General features: G+C 55.6%; 5 protein-coding genes across 5 annotated transcripts; 3 read left to right on the forward strand and 2 right to left on the reverse strand.

Moving 5' to 3' along the window:
* Positions 1-358: 358 nt before the first annotated feature.
* On the reverse strand, positions 359-2,034 carry J7T55_012052 (cytochrome P450; the record flags this gene model as incomplete). Its single annotated transcript, XM_053136902.1, has 4 exons — positions 359-518; positions 583-1,342; positions 1,450-1,909; positions 1,966-2,034. The coding sequence occupies 4 exons, from the start codon at positions 2,032-2,034 to the stop codon at positions 359-361; spliced, it is 1,449 nt and encodes a 482-aa protein (XP_052999857.1).
* An 860-nt stretch (positions 2,035-2,894) lies between these two features.
* Positions 2,895-3,843, forward strand: J7T55_012053 (uncharacterized protein; the record flags this gene model as incomplete). The annotated part of the gene is made up of 2 exons (XM_053136903.1): positions 2,895-2,985; positions 3,047-3,843. 2 exons carry the CDS (start codon positions 2,895-2,897, stop codon positions 3,841-3,843), a joined length of 888 nt encoding a protein of 295 aa, XP_052999858.1.
* A 925-nt stretch (positions 3,844-4,768) lies between these two features.
* Positions 4,769-5,087, forward strand: J7T55_012054 (uncharacterized protein; the record flags this gene model as incomplete). Its single annotated transcript, XM_053136905.1, has 2 exons — positions 4,769-5,012; positions 5,065-5,087. The coding sequence occupies 2 exons, from the start codon at positions 4,769-4,771 to the stop codon at positions 5,085-5,087; spliced, it is 267 nt and encodes an 88-aa protein (XP_052999859.1).
* Positions 5,088-5,452: 365 nt separating this feature from the next.
* J7T55_012055 (uncharacterized protein) lies at positions 5,453-6,004 on the reverse strand (the record flags this gene model as incomplete). The annotated part of the gene is made up of 2 exons (XM_053136906.1): positions 5,453-5,693; positions 5,760-6,004. The coding sequence occupies 2 exons, from the start codon at positions 6,002-6,004 to the stop codon at positions 5,453-5,455; spliced, it is 486 nt and encodes a 161-aa protein (XP_052999860.1).
* A 464-nt stretch (positions 6,005-6,468) lies between these two features.
* Positions 6,469-7,551, forward strand: J7T55_012056 (biotin lipoate a b protein ligase; the record flags this gene model as incomplete). Its single annotated transcript, XM_053136907.1, has 1 exon — positions 6,469-7,551. One exon carries the CDS (start codon positions 6,469-6,471, stop codon positions 7,549-7,551), a length of 1,083 nt encoding a protein of 360 aa, XP_052999861.1.
* Between the last annotated feature and the right edge of the window lie 8,807 nt (positions 7,552-16,358).

Consider the following 16,358-nt stretch of genomic DNA (forward strand, 5'->3'; position numbering starts at 1 on the left):
CAGAATGTTCAGCTGCAATCCACAGGTATATCTTAGGGGAGTGATGTTCTGCTGCTGGCGCTGCAGACCTGAATGGAGGTAGGTCCTCAAGGACTTCATGTTTGAGCTTCCCACGAGAATTTCTCCGGGGAAACGAGCTTTCGATGGTGCTCTTCAGTCGTGTGTACCATTTCAGTAGCCATTTCCTGCAGGTATCTCGCCAAAATCCCACTAAGCTCAACACACCTCAGGGGAACTCCTCACGGCCCTTGTTTGTGAACTCAGGTCTCGTTTTCTTTCAGCTTTCATTGAGATGCCCTGCTTCCACGACGACCCTGATTTCAGAACCCGAATGTGAATAATTCAAGTAAGCCCACATTTATACCGCTCTCGGTTTCAAGTTGACCATCAATGGAAGCCGTTCCCAGATAAGGTAGGTACGCTGCTTGTTCCACCAGTCTTCCTCCGGGCTCGCCAGCTCAAAGTCAAAATGCCACAAGAGCTTGGCCATGGTGATGCGCATCTCAGCCCACGCAAGCCTATGCAGAAGAAGAATCAGTAGTCCGCCCAAGCCCAATCAATTGGTAACGATATTCAACTCACGCCTTTCCTGCACAAGATCTCAGCCCGTGTGAAAACGGCTGACTCCCGCCTTTGTCATCATTAGCAAACTCCGAGCCAGGCGGGAGCTCCAGCCACCTCTCCGGAATGAATTCCATGGGTCGTCTAAAGTTGAGCTCCGAATGAGCAGCCGCCAGCATGTGGACACCCACGCCGGTGCCGCCGGGAACGATTTCGCCGTCAATGACCTCACCGTCGTCTGGCACTGTGCGGGCCAGCGAGCAGCACAGGGCTGGGCGCATGCGCATTGATTCCTCGAGGCAGGCGGTGAGGTATCTGCAATGCACAGTAGATTGTATAGTAATCTCATCCTTAGAACGAAACATGGAACGTATCTCTTTCTTCAGACACTCCATCTTGTCGGGATTGCGCAGCAACAGGTAAGTCAGGCCCGTCATGGTGTCCGCGGTCGTGTTGCTTCCGGCCACGATGAAGGTGCTTGCGAGCAGGGTCAGATCCAGACTGGAGAACTTCTCCTCCTGGTTCTCGAGGATGTAGTACATGAAGTCCTTTCCTGGATTCTTGGCCTGGAGACGTGCCTGGACCTTAGCGGCCGAGAGGGCAAGATGTTTGCGGCGGGCCTCGCGGGCGTACTTGGGAGTCAGAAATTGCAAAACGGACATTAGCCCATATTGTAGCGCGAATTGGAAGAACACGACAGACTTGGCCCGGTTCCCGAGGACCTGGAGATGTGGCTGGTCTGCCTGATTGAGACAGTTCGCGGTCGTACCAAAAGCGAGCTCTAGCCCAAAGTCAGAAGAAGCTAGAGACGCGAGGATGGGATGATAAACTTGCCGGTAATAACATCGTACGAGAGAAGATTGTACCACTTCGCCATATCCACCGGACCCTCGTTGCAGCTCTTGAACAACTGGGTTAGAAGCGTGGTAGAGTGTGCCTGCAAGTACTTCTCCTGATCTCTCAAAGCTCTCTCACTAAAGGCTGGGTTAATGGCTTTCCTGAGCCTGGCGTGGCCCTCTGAAGTCTCGGTCATGAGCGCCCTCTTGCCGTTGATCTCGACTGGCGCGATTCCGCGCCCATCAACGGCCTTCTCGAACTCGGGCGAGCGCTGGCCATAGATTTTCCTCCAGGCGCTGGAAGTGGTGTATGACAGCTCGTTGGGGGCGATGCGGATGACTGGGCCGTATTGTTGGTGGAGGTCGCGTATGCGCCAGCCAAGTCGGCCTCTGAAGTTGAAGTAATTCCACGGAAGGCGAGAGGTCGCCCAAAGTTTCGGCCCTGGGTAGGACGATAAAGGATGAAAGAAGAGATTATAGACCACATTGATCAAGATGAAGCGGACGATGAGCTGGTGTTAAGCTTTAGTTTTTTGAGATGGTTTGTTGTTGGTCATGTTCGACTCACAAGGAGAAAGAGGCCCAGCAAAATGTTACGGGAGGTCACCGACGGCAGGTACGCCTGGATGGAAATCATGCTGGCAAGTGAGCTCTGGCAACAGTCCCACAACGGTTTGATTGCCCTCTAAGTCTTGTAAAATACAGAAGGCAGCTGTGAAGTCGCCCGTGATGCTGCCAATGCACGAGTACACTCTCTACCAGGCTCTACTGGCAAGACTTACGACTATGTGATTCTGCTTTGTATTTTCTTGGCATCGACTTTCCTATTTTCTTCGCAGTATCGATATTGCGAGACGCCAACTCTTCATGGCCTAAGTGCCATTGTAGAACCCGTTGCAGGGGCTATCCAAAATCCATGCGATTGCTCCACTGGCCTTTAGAAGACAAATACAAGGCGATCAAGCACACTCCTTCAATTGTCCAATTGATTCATCGTTTCCTCCCACGCACGTGCGACCGTCCATCTGCTATCCACAACACCAATTCGAAGGCATGACTCGTCGTGAGAGAAGATAGATAGTCCTCCGACACTCTGACTCGTGTTAGACACAAGGACCATCGAGGCTGGGATTTGCTCCCAGGGGACGCCGGTTGACACTTTTGACACAGCTCAGTTCATCCACCATTGACCGGTATTACCCACATATATGGGAGAACAACTTGCTAACGAATAGGACGTTGCACAGATGGCACGTTGTCAGCGGTCGTCCCCGGACACAATGTCCACATCAACCCAGCACGACGACAGTCATCCATGCCACCAACACCGAGGCAGTGGATACGCGATTTGGGACACGAGGGTATCGATGTGATGAGATTGTCACGATCATGGGTCCCGTCCCATACCGGGTCTCGGACCTTATCAATTGGCGATGTTTGGCAGTGATGGTCTTGCCTCTCCAAGACTGTGAAAGTAGCGCAGGACTCTCCGCCAAGATGGCACAACCAACAGCATTAGCCACGAAGTCCGCAGAGGCGCGGCTTGTCAAGCCAATGCAGATTCTCTCGCTTGGAATGACGAGGACAGGTATGACGCTCCCCAACTAATGTCCACCCCACACAAGCTCCGTTCTCACACAAGACGACAGGCTCCTCCTCCATAGCCCAAGCACTCTCAATCCTCGGGTACCAAAATATCCATCACGGCGTCAAGGACGTCGGGAATGCCAACGACTGGCCAGTCTTGTCGAAAGCAGCAGACTCCTTCTTTCCCAGCCTGCCGACCTACACGGGTGCGTCCTTCACCCGCGCCGACTGGGACCAGGTCTTTGGTAGATATGACGGCGCTACTGATATTGCATCCTTCTTCGCGGTGCCTCTGATGGACGCCTACCCGGAGGCCAAGGTTATCCTCGTCGAACGGGACGTAGAGTCGTGGTATGCCAGCATGGACGAGGCTATCTGGAGCACGACGTGGGGCTGGCGCGCGTTCCTGATCATGGACGTTATCGGGCGGCTCAAGGGGCTCCAGGGTGGGCTGACGATCCGTAAGATCATGCTGGGATACTATGAGGCTAGAAATGTGGGTGAGATCAGGCGCAAGGCGAGAGATCGCTATCGCAGGCATTATGAAGAAGTCAGGGCTGCTGCTCCCAAGGACCGCCTGCTGGAGTACAAGGTCGAGGATGGGTGGGGCCCGCTGTGCGAGTTTCTAGGGAAGCCGGTCCCGGATGTGCCCTTCCCGCACGCGAACAAGAGGAAAGACCATGTGGCACGGGTTGCGGCGCGGCAGAACATGTTTCTGAAGATGGTCGCATTGGGCGTGTTGAAGAAACTGTTGCCGGGTGTTGTCCTGGCTGTAGCAGCGGGTTTGGGGTATTGGGCTGGGAAGGAGAGGGGATATGGCCTTGATCTTGTCAAGAACTGGTGGAAGCAATTGTCGTGATCGACCGATGATGAATAGCACGTGCTCAGGCTCTGTTCTCACGATGTTAATTGATGTTTGAGTCCGGTGGCGAGATTCTCGACCTCCATATGTTTGTTCAGTTCGGTACAGTACCCCAGAAATTTTGAGTCAGGAACTTGATGTTATGAGAGACTCATGAGAAAGGAAGACTGGCTAGAACATCACTTCCGCAGATTTAAAGGCATTGGTCATTGGGCAGGTGGAGAATGGGTGGATTTAGGACAAAGGCTAGTACTCCTTGTGTATAGATCACATCTTGATCAAGACGACCTGAGATAGGGCAGTGAAAATTATAATACATGTGACAGAACGATGAATAATAGCTAAGGACCTGAAAAACGAGAAAGGAACTCCAGAAGGTAAGCAAGATGCTGATATTGGACCCTATGCCTTCGGAATTACACCGCGTCTCGGAACGCAAGTTTGAACGACCATATTTACAGCTCATGACCAAAACAGTTGTAACACCGCGGGGACTGGAGAATAATTTTGAAATTAGAGAGGTCTTTCTATTAGAAGAAATTACGCAGTGAGTGTGGGACCATGGCGTGGTGCTGGAATGACCTCTGATCAACCACGAAACACATGTCACGGCTCGCGCTCTGTCACGCTTCCTTGTGTCGAGTTGAAAATTCTATGCTACTCTAATTGTCAGAACATATTCCCACACAATTGTGGACAAAGCTATTCATCCCAAGCCAAAGAATTACAAAGAGGGCCCTGTCATGCAGTGGTCGTTGCCGTGCGGGCATTCATGCATTGTTTCCCCTCGTAGAAGTACAATAAAGGGTTTGTCTAGACTAAGTGACAATAATATCACAGAAGTACAGACGTATATAAATATTGCCCTCTCCTCCCATCTTCTCCCCGTCTGGGCCACCCATATCAACACAAACACCTGTTCATGTTCAGGAAGCTTTACAGACAAACCCACAACATTTTGAGAAGACTCAAGAACATGGCCAACAACACCTCCAACGATAAGGACGCTGAGATTTCGAAGTTCTTCGTCAACGAGGACCGATCTCAAGGCGTAGATGCTTTCGAGGCTGCGGACCTCGACATCCCCAACACGGCTCGCCCAGACAACATCTCCCCGCTGGCTTACACTTTTGCCGAGCAGGAGGAAGGAAAGGGGAGCTCTTTGCGTAGGTTCGTCCCAACTCCCCGAACGGAGCGCAGGTTCACCCCAACTTCCAGACCTGAGCCCAAGAGCGAGATGAAAACTCCTTCCGAGCCCCAAAAGATTCCCCGTAATGAGTGGCTCTGTTGCCAATGTGGCGTCCCTAACCCCCTCGTTGGTCCCGCTTGCTGGCAGTGTAAAGTTCACCGTGCTTGCCACAATTGTTCGGCGGCCTAGTGGCTGTTGGTTATTAGCTGTTTCGGCTGGTCAATTTCTTGAGTATTAGGATACGGCCTTAGGGAGATAGGGAGACTACCTAGGTAGGTAATTGATCCATAGTTTGCAAGTCTCAGTATTAAAGAATCATCGTGTGATATGTGCTCTTTCTTTTCCTCTTGTCCTGACTTCCTCTTGGCATAAATCTAGAATCAAACTCGCATATTCGCTTCCAGATATGACCAGTGCTCAAGATGCCTCCACCTGCGCATCATACTCCTTGCGCCAAGCTTTCGTCCACTTCAGGTATCGCTCCAGTGTGGTACCGGTCATGGAATCCGTCGTCCAGCCCGCCGCTCCTAACAATAGATCGGCAGTCCACACATATGCCAGCGCCTTGCGCCCATCCCTCAGTGTCACCACCTGTACCTCGTACAGCGGATTCTCGAAAGCGTCCAAAATGGCCCACTCTTTGGGGCTGAGTCCACAACTGTAGATACATGTTAGTGATGGATGCTGAAGGACCCAGTGGAACTTTAAGAAGCATGTCTCTCACTATATGCGACCAGGAGCCTCGGATGACTCGTCATGCACAAGGCCTGGGTATGACTGATCTGGGAGCTTGGACACACGGTAGCCTGGGGCTTTTGCGGGCTCGTGGTCGGGTACGCGGTCCAGCAGGGCAGCGATGACCTCGTCTAACAGAAGCGAGCCATAAGAAAATAAAATCGGTGCTGAGTGAGAGGGGTCAGAGGCAAGAGCTGATCTCGCCAGTGCGAAACGTTCGCTCTCGGAGGCCATGATCAGTGATGGTCTAGAAGATCTGGTGTGGTCGACTTTGTGTAGTTAAGGATCTGAGAGTTATTTGTGGCCAATTGAGGCTTGTCAATTACAAGTTAAGTATGCTCTCTTGAACCCAGTCTGAAGCACAACAATTGGTACTGACACACATCTGATTCCTCACTGTAGAAGCCTGGGACATCGTGACTTCAGGGGCTGGGTTGTTGGCAGGAGGGGAAGCCTCAGGGGGACCAGGGTTAGGCGACAGAATGGCTTAGGTAATCGATAAACGTCACTCACCAAGTTCTCTCTCTCAATCGCTGTACTGAACTTTGCCGTCTTACTCAAGCCGGATTTGGCGGGTCCAAGATCTGACTGGTTAGATGACAACAATTTCACAATGTTGTCACCATAGACAATGCAATAGCATGCCATATTACACCTTGTCCTTCACCCACTGTCATTCTCACAAAGTTTGAAGCGCCATGCCTCCCGTCCGCCTCCGCCACATCCACCTGCCCTGCTCACCATCACAGGGCATCTTCCCGAGCTATCAGACAGCAGCGGCCTTACAAGAGTTGCTGCGACGGCGTCAGCTAGACTTCCAGGATGCCGAATCATCATCACCGTCAAGCAGGGGCCTCACACCTCCTCGCCCAACTCTCATCTCCTTCACTCCACAGCCCACATACACACTCGGCCGACGACAAGCCCAGACAGCCACAGCCTCATCATCACCCACTCCCTCGTCTTTATCACCAGCCGAGATATCCCGCCTCAAAGCTCCATTCTACGTCCGCTCCTCCGCCGCACAGTCACTGCACACCCACGGCGTGGTACCGACGAGCGAGGAGAAGAACACCACCGACCCGCCAAGCGCAGAGCACATCTTCCACCCGTCCGTGCTGACCTCGCCCCGCGGCGGCCTGGCCACCTACCACGGGCCAGGTCAGGTGGTGCTGTGGCCCGTCATGGTGATCAAGTCCTCGACGCGTGCCCTGGGCCACAAGCACTTCACCGTGCGCTGCTACTCGCGCCTGCTGGAGCGCACCACCATCTCGCTCCTCCAGCGCCTCTTTGGCCTACGGGGGTTCACTACCGACGACCCGGGCGTGTGGGTGCAGACGCCGGCGCAGGGCGGGGGCGTCGACGCAGAGGTGCGCAAGATCTCGGCCCTGGGCATCCACCTCCGCCGGCACGTCAGCAGCCTCGGCGCGGCGCTCAACCTCGACATGCCCACCACGCGCGCGGCCGGCACGACGACGACCACCACCACCACTCGGGCCCGCGAGCAGGAGGCGGACAACCCGTGGGCGCGGTTCGTGGCCTGCGGGCTCGCGGGCAAGGGCGTGACCTGCGTCGAGGAGGAGCTGCGCGCGGCCGGGGGCACGGGGATCCCGGGGCTGGACTCGGAGGTGGTGGCGCGGGCGTGGGCGGAGGAGCTGGCGAAGGGGATGGAGCTGGGCGCGGGCGCGGTGGAGCTGGTCGGGCGGGACGAGGCCGACGAGCTCGTCGCGGTGGCGCAGCGGGAGGGCTACGTCGATGCGGCAAGGGGGGACGAGCTCTAGGCCACGCCAGGAAGGGGAAGGGACGTCATGGTGATTAGGTGCGTGATGCCGGTGCGTGATCAGTCACATGATGGCGAGTGTGACACGGGGAAGGATTTGGCGAAATGTTGTGGATGCCACACGATTACTAGCATTGCGAGGTGGTTTGCATGTCAGCATTTGGGACGAGATACCCGGCAAAGTAGCATATTGACCGAGGCACATGGCCCTCATCATGGTTGTCGCCCCGATCGAAGACCAATCATGTCTCAACAGCACAGCGAGGGAGGTGAACACATCTCACCGCATCAACCTCAGTCACATTTGGTCACATATATGCACGCCGTGATCGTCCTCTCACCAACCCTTGATCTGCCGAGCCGCGACATCGCCAGTGCCACATAACACCTAACACCCACAGCTCGGCACGCCGGGATCACAGCTCGGTCGAGCTGGTCGGCCGAACTACGGGGAACGTCATTAGAGAGTAAGCACACTGGCACACCGCACACAAAATGCGACACCTCACATTCACCCCTCATTCCTCACAACGTGGCAGCTGCGTGAGCCGCGACCCACCAAATCACAGCCATCGGGGTGGCCTGACTCCCCGGCCGCAGGCAGGCCGTGATAGAAAGTCCTGAAAGAGGAAGAAATAATCAGGGGGATGGGCACACCTCCCGGGTGCTGCAGCCTAATAGATTATTATGCGCAACCCGCCCATCCCATCACATCTCACACGCCCCTTATCTCCCTGCCTCTTGTCTGCCCCTCTTCCGACGTTACGCCCCATCCAATCCCCATGGACCATGGCGCCATGTCAGCAAATGGGTAGGGGGCGCAACCCGTAGGGCTTTCCCTCCCTGCCCGTCGGGCTATTGTCACGCCGGTGATTGGTTACCGGCCTCGCGGTAAAATTTTCAATCATACGCGTATGTCCCTGCCAGGCCTGCCCGCGCTTTATTGCCCCCCTCCCCCCTTCCTATGTCTCGGGGCTTGTTTCTGCGGTGGTGCTGATCACTTCCCGACAAGCCAAAGCCAGCCATCTTGCCTCCTTCTGCGGCACGTTCTGGCCAACGGGCGACGGCCCACGCATGCATGGGTTTTCTCTGGTGACAGCAGCTTCTTATTTGCTACGGAGGCGGGAGGGTCTCGAGGGGCCGGAGGTGGTGTTCCGTCAAACAGCCTGAACCGGCATGCGTCTGATCGAAAGATGCCGAACGTGCCACCCTGCTCGATCGGCCCATGGTGGCGGGTGCAACGCACGGCCATTCATTCAATTCTTTCTTCGTGGGTGTGTATGTTTTTATGAGTGCATATACGTGCATGTGTGTTTGCATGTCTCTCTTTCTGGATGGGTGTGTGTGTGTGTGTGTGTGTGTGTGTGTGGTGTGTGTGTGCACGCGCAAGCGCGAACATGTATTGGGAATGCCTCCACCCCATCCACGAACGGGGACCGCTCGACGATCCTGCATGGCAGCTGTGGATCCCAGATCTAAGCATATCTGCCACTCCCCCTGGGAGTGCCGTTCGATCCATTTGTACTGTCCCCGCTCCTCGAAGCCCCGTCCCGCGGCCCCGAAAGGCGCCCCGAAAGGGGCAAAGGCTCGGCACCGGCACAGAGCTGCAGCGATGGTGGTCAGCCCGCTCGCTCTCGGCGGGGAAGGCGTCGACGAGAGGAGGGGCGAGAGCAGGCCGAATTTGACAGTCGCAGGATTGATAGACTGCCTAGAGTCGATAGTGTCGCGCGCCCCCCGGAGGTTATCGTCGAATATAAAAACTTCACACCCCTCCCCCCTGACGTCAACAGGCTTCCGCGCAGCCACGAGGCTGGTGGTGACAGGGCGTGTGAGTGGCGGCTAATATGTGCTGCAGACATGCAGATCTGCACGCTCAGACCCTGCACTGCACTGCGCTGCTCGGTCTTAGTCTATTGACTGGCAAGACTGGCGGATTATTGCAAACAACAAATCCTTTCGCCCTGTTCTGTTGGCCGCGGGCGAAGCTCCCCTCTGCCCACGGTTCGTGGGTGAGATGCAAGGCGCGAAGACTATTAGACCCTGTCCTTGCGAGACCCGCAAATCGAGAATCCATCTGCGGGTTTGTGGGGCAACACGGGACGGGAGAGGCCGCAGCGTTGGGGGCGAGCAGGGAACGGCAGAGACGACCACTCACCAGTATGCGTCAGTCACCGTGGGTCTGCGATCTGGTGGTCGCTCGATGGAAGCCGACAGCGCAAATATTCGAGAGCCTTTTCGGAGTCTTGTAAATGGAGTTGCTTGCGAACAGGAGTGATGTCACGGCCTTCAGCCAACGACTGTTGCCACTCAGGTTTCTGTGTGCTTCTGCCCCGTGTACGCAAGCAGTGATCCTCACCCAGCCTCGACAGCCCCATCTTGAACGCGACTGCAATATGCAGCGCTCGAGCACTCGGGCGTGCAGAAGTAAGCTGCTGCCAACTCCGAGGCACGCCAGGCTCACCTGAGACAGGAAGGAGAGCACCGCTGGAGAACTATTGTATGCAGCAGATTCTTCACCGGTCTCCTGAATACGCTTAACTCCTTCACGATTTTCCTTCTTCATCTTTTGCTCGCCTCCTGGGCCTCCTTATTTGACGGAAGTTGGCCGCGTTCTTCGACCTGGTACTAGATAGCCGAGGCCAGGATCGATGCGGCCACGAGAACCGCCCCCTGCGCGTTTGGCGGCTGAATAGGAACTAGGCGGTGGCACTCCCGTGGGGCCGGAGACTGACCCCTTGATCTAGGGCCTTCACCGGCGAGGGTCCCGGCGGGCATATAATTCGCGTTTCCCATTCAAATTCGCGGCTCTTTAAGACATGCAGATGGCGTATGTCATGCATTGGCGGACGGCTAAGAAGCCGAGACCTTGACGCCTCTTTGCAGCATCCGCAAACATCTTCCTCCCCGTCCGTCTTCTCTATCGTCGGCCGCACCTTCAATAAGGCAACAATGCCAGGGACCTTTGTCTGCAAACCCTCATCGGAAGCTCGAGCAAACAAGCAAGTCGAGGGCCGCCCTTCCCCCTTCCCTTTACGCATCCCTGCACGCTCCCTGGCATGTTGTGTTGTCTGGCCGCATCAACAGGCCCCTCGAGACCAGTCTAGACGCACCCCGTCTTTGAACGCCTCGGCAGTCCGCGCTTGCGGTAGACTAGAGCCGCAAACTAATTTGCGCACACTGATCGGGGCCGGTTGTTGGTGCGCCAAAGCCTCGTGGCAGAAATGATCTGGAAGAAAAGAAGGACGTGGTCCCAAACGATTGTGTCCAGCTACCTTCCCGCTGTAACAATTCACCCGAATTCGAATGCCACATTTGCAGCCCAATAGCCATTGTGTGAACGGCCACGAATTGCTGTCCAGTATGACATGTTTTATCTGACTCTCAGAGCTCATAGTCAAATGTATCACAGAGTGGGCAGGCCTGCTGGCCCGACGGCAATCCCGTGTACACGGAAAGCAGTTCTGCCACCTGACTGGTTGAGTGATGCTGGATCCAGGGGCGTGGACAGCTTTCGACCTCTCGTACCCTCGGCGTAATCGTAATCGCAAAGTGGTTGGACTGTTTCTACAAGCCTGGGAGACGTGACGGCGACGGTCGCTTTTCAAAATAGGCAAGCCGTCATCCGCGCAACATGCTCAAGGCTAACCCCGGCTTCAACAGCCCCCTCTTCCCCTAATGGTTTCATTCCCAAAGGTCAAAAAACGACTGCTCTCCTTGGACGAAGAATTCTCGTATTTCAAGGTATGGCCGAGCGTCCCTGGTATTGGAATAGAATAGCGGCGTTGGGGAGGGCGTGCCACGCCGGAAGAATTGAAGACGGCGGGAGAGGCTCTGAGTGAGGGAGGGGGTGAGCAGTGCGGGTAAATTCGAGGAATGTGAACTCTCATGAATTATGTCGAGGGGTGAGGCGTCATGGCGTACAGTGCCGAGCTGAAAATGCTGTGGGACGGCGCTGTTAGTCGGAAATGTTACGCCATCAGATACGAAGACTTACCCCGTGCAAGAAGGACAATCCAAACACTGATGCCAATCATTCATCTGCACAAAAGTCTACAGGACTTGAGAATACAGCGAGAAAGCTTGAAAGACATTGCATATGTGACAGCTCAGACCAGGCCCAGGCTTCCGATTCAACCCCCCCCCCCCCCTGACGACGGCGCGACCGAAGGCCAGCGCCAGTGACCTGTGGGCCACGGTTACGTACATGAGATGGCGTCGCCCCCAGAGGAACCGACGGTCGTGCTGCATGATGTCTTGCACTTGCAGAAACAACAGACGGAAAATAGTGGGGGGTGAGGGTGGAGGAAGGGGAACACAAGGTCAGCGTGGTCGGGTATGACAGTCAGATGGGTGTGCGATGACGGCCAAGGATTGGGAGAGCCGAGGAGCTGGCAGCAGAAGGATTTCTCATAGCCCATCCACCATCTCATCTGGTTCGTAAAACTGCAACTGTTCAAAGTGGCAACGAAGGGAGGGACGGATCGGGACGGGGTCAGATCAGGGGAGGGAAGCGAAAGGGTGGACGGGTAGATAGGCTGGGTCGCGACATTGGGATGCGAACTCTGTGAGGCACGTCCGTTGGAACACGCGGGACCGCCGAACGAGCGAAAATCCCACGAGGCTCGCCCATGATATTGGACATGGGGCCTGAGGGTGCTGCATCGTGGGAACGCAACTGCGGGACTAACGCTGGCCTGCATGTCCAGGACGAATTAACGATACGTGAATGGCCATGACCTTGCATTGCCAGTCGAGTCTATGCAGAGCATCAACAGCTGTCTCATTCTAATTCGTTTACTGTCAGTCCTTCCATGGGCTGTACAGTAGTATGTATGTATCATGAACACGGGTGTTGGTGTTGAGTGCTGACGGTTAAACGGCTTTGGGCGATCTCTGATCCGAAGGGTTGACAGGCATCGAGACTAGCCGGCAGATGCCATGATACTACGTGCCATGCGCACTTTATGCGCGGCAGACAGGGTGACTTGTTGTCTCCTTTCTGTAATTTGATATGCTCTTAGTATCCTGCTGTCTTTGCGAATTCTGATTGTTATTTCTGCAAGCTACAATGTTGCGCGTGGGCTGGTTGATTTCGCAACGGCGGAGGCTGCTTACCAGCCGAGGTAAGGTCGCGTCGTTATCTCCGTCTCCCTGTATTAGTTCCATCGCGTGGCGGAGGTCAAATCGCAACTCGAGCTTGCCTGCCGCCCACGATGGTGTGTCGTGGCGCGGATCCTTCTCCAAAGCCACCATCATCATCGCCATGGCTGCAAGCGTGGCAGGTCAGTCGCTCGCTAGTCATGACCAGGTTGTAGTGTTGTATTTCGCGAGGCGACTTCGATGCCGGTGGCATCAACCGACCTGAATCAGGCCCACCCTCGAGCGGGTGTGGTGATTTGTTTTCTCGTAGTGGTCCAGAGCAACCATCAATGTCATGGCCCCCACACTTTCATGCCGACATGTGCAGCGGGTGAGTTTCGGGAATTGCTATTGCAGGCGGTTCAATATCGCTCGGAGACGGAGGTGCAAGCCCAACCATCTAGTCCAGGGACCCGACAACGGATCGTGCGTTCTCGAACAAAATAACGAGTTTGTCGATCTGATGCCAAGCAAGTCACGTCGGGAGCAACCAACCATGCCAGCCCAATTCTCTGATCTCGCATAATGGTTGCAATAGCGAGGTCGTTAGCCGCAACGATCCACCCCGCTAGCGCAGGTTGGACCACCTAGCAACTATCTTCACATTGCCTTTACCTCCGCAGTGCTCCGGAGCTGGGGGCGTTTGATTTGGACCAGCTCCGGGGTTGCTTGGGCTCACTCAGTAGAGCGCTAGCCAAGGCCGGGTCGTCATAATGATGGAACAAGAGACGAGGTTGTCTTCGTATGAAGCGGAGGCAGTTTCACGAAGCCGGCCAATTTGCAACGCCCATGGCCCAAGGCCAGCATATCTCCAACCTGCTGTCGCTAGTCCACTTCGGCATGTCGCCTTGTTCCTCAGAGCTGCCGGCTGTTCTTGCGCCAGGCACATGCACAGCACCATACAAGTCACATACGAGCCAAACGAATAAGACCCGTTCTGATGCGATGGGGCTGTTCCTGCCGAGGCCGATCCAGGGATGCAAATATCTGGCGGGCACCGTAGACTTGCTCCGACGGTTTGCGCGGCAGGCTAGGCCAGCCGGCTTATCAACACAAGAATCTTGTGTGTCCTCTGTATGTGTATGTGTGCGTGTATGGAAGAGAGTGTGTGCGTGTGCGTGTGTGTGTGTAGGTGGCGCCTCGCAGTAGCAGTCCGAGACATGTCAAGCAACTCTCCTGTCAAAGTCAGATCGTGTCACGAGGCCACAAGGTGTATGCGTGAAGTTCCATCCCGCAAGCCTGATGACCTCGCTCGGGGTACACGCACACGGCTGGGCCACACACCACGGAAGCGAGCGGGTGTGAATTTCGACCCAGCCGCCGCAAAAGAGCCTCCTGGCCTCTTGCAATCGCCCAGCGTGCATCTGTCAGATCTCAGAGATGACGAGATGGCGTGGTGGCTTCGTGTAACCACCAGTGCCGGCGTTGCGTCCCCCTCCCTGAGGCAGGCTAGCACCGCCCGGCTGAAGTCCTGTTCTACTGTGTGCTGTTCAAATCTATGCGTGGCTTGCGTTTGGTGGGATTTGTTTGCCTGAAAGGCTTGGTGTTTTTGTCCGACCCGTGCAGGATACATTGGGAGACACGAGGGAGATGCCACAAGGCCATGTCAAGACCTCGGGTCTCCCGCTGCTAGACGCCCCCCACCCCTTTCCTCTGGAAAAATCGCTGGACCGACGCCAGCCGTGGCATCGCAAACCGTGCAGCAGCGAAGCGAGTTGCAGCGAAGCTTATCCTTGAACTGTCCAGGTCAAATCGCATTGCGGCTTTCTGGTTGTCGTTTAATAGTCTACCGAATGCAGTCGATCTGTCAGGGGTCTCCCGAGCAGACAATGTCTCTCCATAGCTGTCTCCTGCATTGGCGAGAAATTTTGTGCTTATCAAAGTGACGGACCTACAGCATTGGCTGAGAGGCGAGGCCCTACCAAGGTCTGTCTCGCCCGGGCCCGCATAGTGGCATTCGATACAGCTAGGTATACGGCAAGTGGTCTTGGCTGGTGAACCAAGGAACCAGAGAACAATCGACTGCAGCATACAGGATAGGTGATGTTGTTCTCCGGAACGCAGTGGAGGCGGAAAAGCGTGCATACTGTCGATGTGCCCGGGCGTAAACCATTGGTGACTATTCTCTATGAGGTGATAACGATAAGTTGGGGGTGCTTTTGATCCCACGTTCTGCAAGATGATATCTGTATGTGGCTGCTCTGCTGTGCTGTGCTGTCCTGCGCCGTGATGTGATGTGCATGACGGGGCCGCGAGACTGCAAGCATAGAGCTCTGCGTATTAATGAGACGAGTAGCTGGGTGCTGTGCAGCTGCTCAAACGTCTGGTATCGGGAAGAGCGGGAGCTTCCCGGGATCTACCATACAGGCAAGGCAAGGTGACAAGGTGGAAGATATCCATTCGGCTGTGTCTGTGTGCACAGGTGTATTGTACGGTTACTGTGGTGCGCATGCAAGTAGGCAAAGGCCGGCCCACATGAGGACCTAGGCACCCTAGGTAAGCACTGTCGCGCCATCGTCCGTGATCCCTTTGAGTTTCTCGTCTCGGTCTCCTGCGGGGCGGATTGCACCGTTGAATCGTGGATTGGATTCGAGGTGGTCTTGTCTGGGCTCTCGGTCTGGCAGTCTGGTTTGGTTGGCGCCACGCCAGCACTGAGCACAGATGGACGTTCCGTGCCGATGGACGCCAGCCAGGAGCCAGGAGCCAGGAGCCAGGAGCCAGGATGACAAGACGGGCAACCGTGGCGCACGGCTGAAATGGCGATCGAGCTTGGGTGAATTGGCGATTGAATCGGGGGAGAAGACCGGACTGGAGTGGGCGCGTCAATCTGTACCAGAGTTACGGGGTATTGAGTTGCATGAATGCGACCGTGACAGTGGCGCTCAGGCAGACAGAGACCTCAACCCCGAGCGCGGCGAAGCGGGAATAAACCAGGAAGCTTACGCATAATGAATCATGACGGAACCAGATTCCTCGCGTCTCTTCATCTGCTTCCACGGTTCAATCAAAGTCAAGCAACACGATGATGGGAGGTGACGAAGAAACAAGGGCGGAGTAGGCGGACACGCGGACTTCATGGGGATCGTGCTGGGATCGCAGGCACTGGCAGCAGGGTCAGAGGCTAAGCCAGAGGGGTGTGGGTTCTGAAACCTGAAGCAGCAGCAATCACGACCAGAGACTGCCCTGACTGCCTGACTGCGACTGCCTGACTGCCCAGTTGCCAGGTTCGTTGCCTGCCCCCGTTCTGGCGGCACCCCTCTAAGCCGGGCCTAAGAAAAGAAGGACCTTGCACGTGTGGATGGAAGGATCGCCCACTAACCAGCTAACCTGAGCACTAGCCGACCCAGGCAATGCTCGACTTTTTGGAATGTCGTCGAGTTGCCGAGATTGCTGGACATGGCTAGCTAGGCCTTACCCTACCTGCCCAAGTAGGGGAAGGGATTCGATATTGACTGGGCCGACCACACTCGGCGGGGGGGAAGCAGTCTGCGAGCTGAAAGCTGGACCAGCCAGCCAGCCAGCCAGCCAGCCAGCCAGCCAGCCATGGCAACAGGAGGAGCAGTGGCAGTAGTAGTAGTAGTAGCAGCAGTAGTAGTAGTAGTAGCAGCAGCAGCAGCAGTGGTAGAGGACGGACAGGGAGAAGAAAGGAAGTTGGCTATGAGGCACCTT

The sequence above is a fragment of the Diaporthe amygdali genome, assembly GCF_026229845.1.
Source record: "Diaporthe amygdali strain CAA958 chromosome Unknown NODE_2_length_3802984_cov_64_841326, whole genome shotgun sequence".
NCBI classification, from domain to species: domain Eukaryota; kingdom Fungi; phylum Ascomycota; class Sordariomycetes; order Diaporthales; family Diaporthaceae; genus Diaporthe; species Diaporthe amygdali.